The sequence below is a fragment of the Penaeus vannamei genome, chromosome 9, assembly GCF_042767895.1.
Source record: "Penaeus vannamei isolate JL-2024 chromosome 9, ASM4276789v1, whole genome shotgun sequence".
Classification (NCBI taxonomy): domain Eukaryota; kingdom Metazoa; phylum Arthropoda; class Malacostraca; order Decapoda; family Penaeidae; genus Penaeus; species Penaeus vannamei.
The window spans coordinates 47,701,429-47,706,428 of NC_091557.1; the positions used below are offsets into that span (position 1 = coordinate 47,701,429).

The following is a 5,000-nucleotide window of genomic DNA, read 5'->3' on the forward strand; positions in this document are numbered from 1 at the left end:
GCTAATCCCTTATCATTTACGTTCTCACAAAACCCAACTTAACATGGTGTTCAGAAGCTTTAACCCTTCTGCACCTGGCAAAACGTTACATAGCATACCACTTAGGAAGGGATATTTCAAGAAAATAGTGTACCACATATCCCAGTGTTACCATACAGCCTATATTATCCATGTCATTATTAGAAATAACATGAAATACTTGTAAATGTGATGTTACATCACCTGCTGCAGAAGGTTTAATTTTCTCATTCAAAACAATTTACTTCCTCCTTACCTAATGCATAGTTTCTATTGCTAGACACACCCTATGTTCATGCTTCACTGTGATTGGATAACCATATGATTCAATATTTAGTTCCATATTTTTTTCTCCTCTTTTTTCAGTTTTGTGATACATATGGATCGCGGATGAGAGATGTGTGTGTTTAGGTATATGCTACCATTACCCACTATGCAGACATTCCCAGCTTTCCTTCCATCATAAGGAAGTACATTCTCTCTCTCTCTCTCTCTCTCTCTCTCTCTCTCTCTCTCTCTCTCTCTCTCTCTCTCTCTCTCTCTCTCTCTCTCTCTCTCTCTCTCTCTCTCTCTCTTTGTCCCTCCCTCTCTCTCTCCGTCCCTCCCTCTCTCTCTCTCCGTCCCTCCCTCTCTCCCTCCTCTCTCCCTCTCTCCCTCTCTCCCTCTCTCCCCTCTCTCCCTTCCTCCCTCCCTCTCTCCCTTCCTCCCTCCCTCTCTCCCTCTCTCCTTCCCTCCCTCTCTCCCTCCTTCACTCCTCTCTCTCTCCCTCCCTCACTCCTCTCTCTCTCCCTCCTTCACTCCTCTCTCTCTCCCTCCTTCACTCCTCTCTCTCTCCCTCCTTCACTCCTCTCTCTCTCCCTCCTTCACTCCTCTCTCTCTCCCTCCTTCACTCCTCTCTCTCTCCCTCCTTCACTCCTCTCTCTCTCCCTCCTTCACTCCTCTCTCTCTCCCTCCTTCACTCCTCTCTCTCCCTCCCTTCACTCCTCTCTCTCTCCCTCCTCCTTCCTCCTCTCTCTCTCTCCCTCCCTCTTTCACCCTCTCCCTCTCCTCCCTCTCTGCCCTCCCTCTCCCTCTCCCTCTCCCTCTCCTCTCCCTCTCCCTCTCCCTCTCCTCCTCTCCCTCTCCCTCTCCCTCTCTCTCTCTCTCCCTCTCCCTCTCCCTCTCCCTCTCTCTCTCTCTCTCTCTCTCTCTCTCTCTCTCTCTCTCTCTCTCTCTCTCTCTCTCTCTCTCTCTGCTCTCTCTCTCGCTCTCTCTCGCTCTCGCCTCTCTCTCTCTCTCTCTCTCTCTCTCTCTCTCTCTCTCTCTCTCTCTCTCTCTCTCTCTCTCTCTCTCTCTCTCTCTCTCTCTCTCTCTCTCTCTCTCTCTCTCTTTTGCCCCCTTTCTCCCCCTCTCCCTCTCCCCAAAAACAAAGAGGGTACATGCTGTGCTGTTATTGTTACTATTATTATTTTTGGACTCTAACCTAAGGTTTGCTGTGCACACATTGTTTAAACATCCTCCTCCTTTTCTCTTTCTTTCTGTTTATTTTTATATTCCTTTCTTTCTTTTGACATCCTTTCTTTACAAAAAAATATACGTTGAGTCTGCTATTCCTTGCAGGAAGCCAGTGAGAACCTGTATGACTTTACTGAAGAATATCCTGAGACATCCGCTTCTTCGCGATCAGACGCTCAGTTGCCGAGGGTCAGTTGCTTGCTCCGTAGTAAAGACGGGGGTCACACGACAGCAGCATCACTTATTGTTTTTTCTTTACAAAATTTCTCTTCTTAAAGTCATGAGTAACCCACATCAAGTGAATGTGATCCCCCAACCCTAAATTTTAGTAAATTATAATAATGATAAATTCATTATTCATTATACGTCAATAGGTTCTCATTCATGTAGTGGAGTCAGAGCTCTTGAAAATGCCAGGCTATTACGGAAGTAAGCCAAAATAATGACACAGACACAAAAACTACAATCCTTTTTCTCTGCCATTGTGAATAGGGAGCTAACAGCTGCAACACATACCTTAATTATATTAACTGAGGTTAAGGTGCTAAATAACACAAACTTACATACCTTGTTCAACCTTTCCCTGTTTTTATATTGTTTTATAGTTGTGGAAGAAATGTGTTATTTTTCTGTAGGGTTTAGGCTTACAGGATATATACTCTGTATCTGTTTGTCCTCATATAAATTTTTTTCCAGATTAAAACCAGTCCAGATTATGCAATACTTATAAGACATTTTGTTATGGTTCTAGTTCATTACATCTTGAGTGCTTTAACTTTAAATTTAGCTCTATAATTTGACACTCTGCAGAAAGTCGCTGGACAGGACAAAATTATTGTAGTTTACACATAAAGACGAGTGGAGTGTGTTTCCCTAAGTTTTAGAGTGATGATTTGATATGTATGATAAAGGTTGATTTTTCTTATTGATTCAAAAAAGAGTACCATTTACAGCAAGAAGTAACATAGCAGTAATATTTTTACCCTGGAAATCAATATACTGGGAAATCGCTAGTATGCTACTTGAGTCAGCATAGAATTCACTAATCACTTCCCATATCCGTATTATGAGTTTAAATACTCTTGAATACTTGAATTAAATCATTTTGAATGGTGAATGGGTTGAATCACATTTTTACGTGTCATTTATTGTAATTATTTTTGTTGATTCTATTAATTTCTGATTGCTGCTTTATCTGTTGTTTGATCAATTTCAGATCAGATTTTCCCCTCTCCCTTTCATGTTACAACTCCCAACAGGGAAGAGGATAGGGTTAGGGACTAATGCTAGACTCCTATCTTGCCTCAGTTTATAATGCCTTGTTAATCCTAAGGACAAATTAATCTATTTCAACGGAAGTGCTTGTTGCAGGCTTTTCTACCAAACAGTGCTCTGCCTTGTTGATTCAGTCTAGTCAGGATGGCATGGAGCCCATACTCTTGCATTGACAATTGCACCCTCATATGCAGTACATAGTGTACTTGAGAACACTTCACCAAAAATATCTTATTCTTTAAATAGGCAGTACCTTTTGAGATGGAGCTGCTAGCTTTCGGTCTATATCCTAATGATTGTGTATATTTACAGAAATATGTCAGTAATTAGGGCACATTTACAAAGGCCTATGTAACATCAAGTTCTCTTCATTTGATCTTCGACCCCAGAGCTAGAAAAGTAGAGAAATGTAGACATTGTTTAGAGAGTGACTAGCATTCCTTTTTATTTACAGTGATTTGTCTGGATCATTTGTAGTGTTGTTGTTTTTTTAATGCTTGACTTTATATGCTGGTAGTTTTTCCTCATCTTCTATGATTCGAAATAAAGCCGTAGCTTATTTGATATGTATTTGTTAGTTCAGGATCATTTTTTTCTTCTTAGAAAAAAATGTATATTACCTTCCAAATTCAGATATTTGTTATTTTGAAGGATTGCAGCTACAACTATAATTTTATTTCACTAATTTTATTACAACTCATCAGTCTCAGTCTTCTTCATATTACGCTGTTGTTATTTGTTAAATAACAAAACTGCAGTTACATATTCTGTTCTTGTGTCTGTGTGTATTTTGGTTTCTAAAGTATTTCCAAATGGCATTTTAGAGAAGTATTGCTGTAGAGAGTTGCACTTACCAAGGCTTTTATTGTAGCTTGTTTCTCTTTTGGAGAAAATGTCCCCTTCACAGTTTGATGCTCTTTCTATTTTTATTAATTTATTATTATTTTTATTTTTTTTTTTTCTGGAGCAAGTCACATCTTGAGGCTCAATATTTGTGCTCATGAATAAGATAGATGTTAATTTTTTAAGATGTTACTCACAAGGCTTCATTTTCCAGCAGAATCAGCCGGCTGCTTCAGCACAGCCAAAGGAAGAGAAGAACAATGTGGGCAAGTACAAGTGCCACTACTGTAACCGTGTGTGCCAGAAGAAGGAGAGCCTGACTCGCCACATGCACACACACACCAAGCAGCCATACACATGCCAGCAGTGCGACTTCACATGCAAGACATACAAAAATCTGTTGCAGCACAAGAAGGAAATCCACACAGGTCTCCACAAGTGTCCATCATGTGAGTTCACTAGCAATCGCCCAGACAACGTTAAGCGCCACATGACGACCCACTCTGGCGAAAGCCCTCACAAGTGTCCACACTGCACTTTCAGTGCAAAACGGAGTCAGTACCTGGCCAAACATATAAAGAACATCCACAAGAAGAAGGAGCGAGTAAAGCAGTCGCCCAGTACGTAGTGCCCCTACGCCCTCACCCTCTCCTCCTCTCTGCAAGAATGTCCAAAAGGAACGAAAGAATGAGATGGAACTGACGTGTTCCTCAGGCAGCAAAGCTGGAGGGGGGAGACTAGTGTAAATACATCATTTCTGACATTTCTTAACACTGACCAGATCCAAACGTGGGTTCAAATGCTTTCCGTCCACCATCTTGTCACTCGCTACTTTATGCAAGACTCTGGAGACAAGAGGTGACCGCATCTCGCAGTAGTAATGGGAAAGCAAGCAGCTTCACCTAGTTTTGATATCAGTGTTAGCAGGTGTTGTAAACTGATGTGATATTTTCCCTCTGATTGCAGAGGAGAAACTGTATTTTTAGAGTAATGGCCCCAGTTGTACTATTGTTTGATATGTGAAATCTCCATTCAGAAATACTGAATTCTTAATGTGAAAGACCAAAGGGATTAGGCTAGTAAAGCACAAAAGAGTACAAAAGCCATTTCTAGATAGTTGTTATAAGTATGAAAGAATTGTGGTGACCTTGCACTTTTTTCCTCACTCTTTATTCAGAGTGAAAAGGTACCTCGTATATATTTTTTGTCTTCTTTTTTCAATTGATTGTTATTATTTTTATTTATTCTCTTCTTTATTTCATGTTTATATATATTTTTTTGTTATTAAATGGACTTGGGATCTTTACTAGTGTGAAAAGAGGAATGCTATTTTTGCATAACACGAACACAGTTACACACAAAGTTTGTAA

General features: G+C 40.4%; 1 protein-coding gene across 7 annotated transcripts in view; it reads left to right on the forward strand.

Annotated features, from left to right (window-relative positions):
• LOC113815263 (protein bric-a-brac 1) overlaps positions 1-5,000 on the forward strand; it is a 15,549-nt gene that overhangs the window by 9,938 nt on the left and 611 nt on the right. For 4 of the 7 annotated variants that reach the window (XM_027367344.2, XM_027367346.2, XM_070125886.1 and 1 more), the window contains 2 exons: positions 1,618-1,701; positions 3,845-5,000. The exon at positions 3,845-5,000 is cut by the window's right edge and continues 611 nt beyond it. In XM_027367344.2, coding sequence (XP_027223145.1) covers positions 1,618-1,701; positions 3,845-4,258 — 498 coding nt within the window. In that variant the 3' untranslated portion in view covers positions 4,259-5,000. The remainder of the gene's footprint in view (positions 1-1,617; positions 1,702-3,844) is intronic. The other 3 variants (XM_027367345.2, XM_027367348.2, XM_027367349.2) reach the window with 3 other exon arrangements.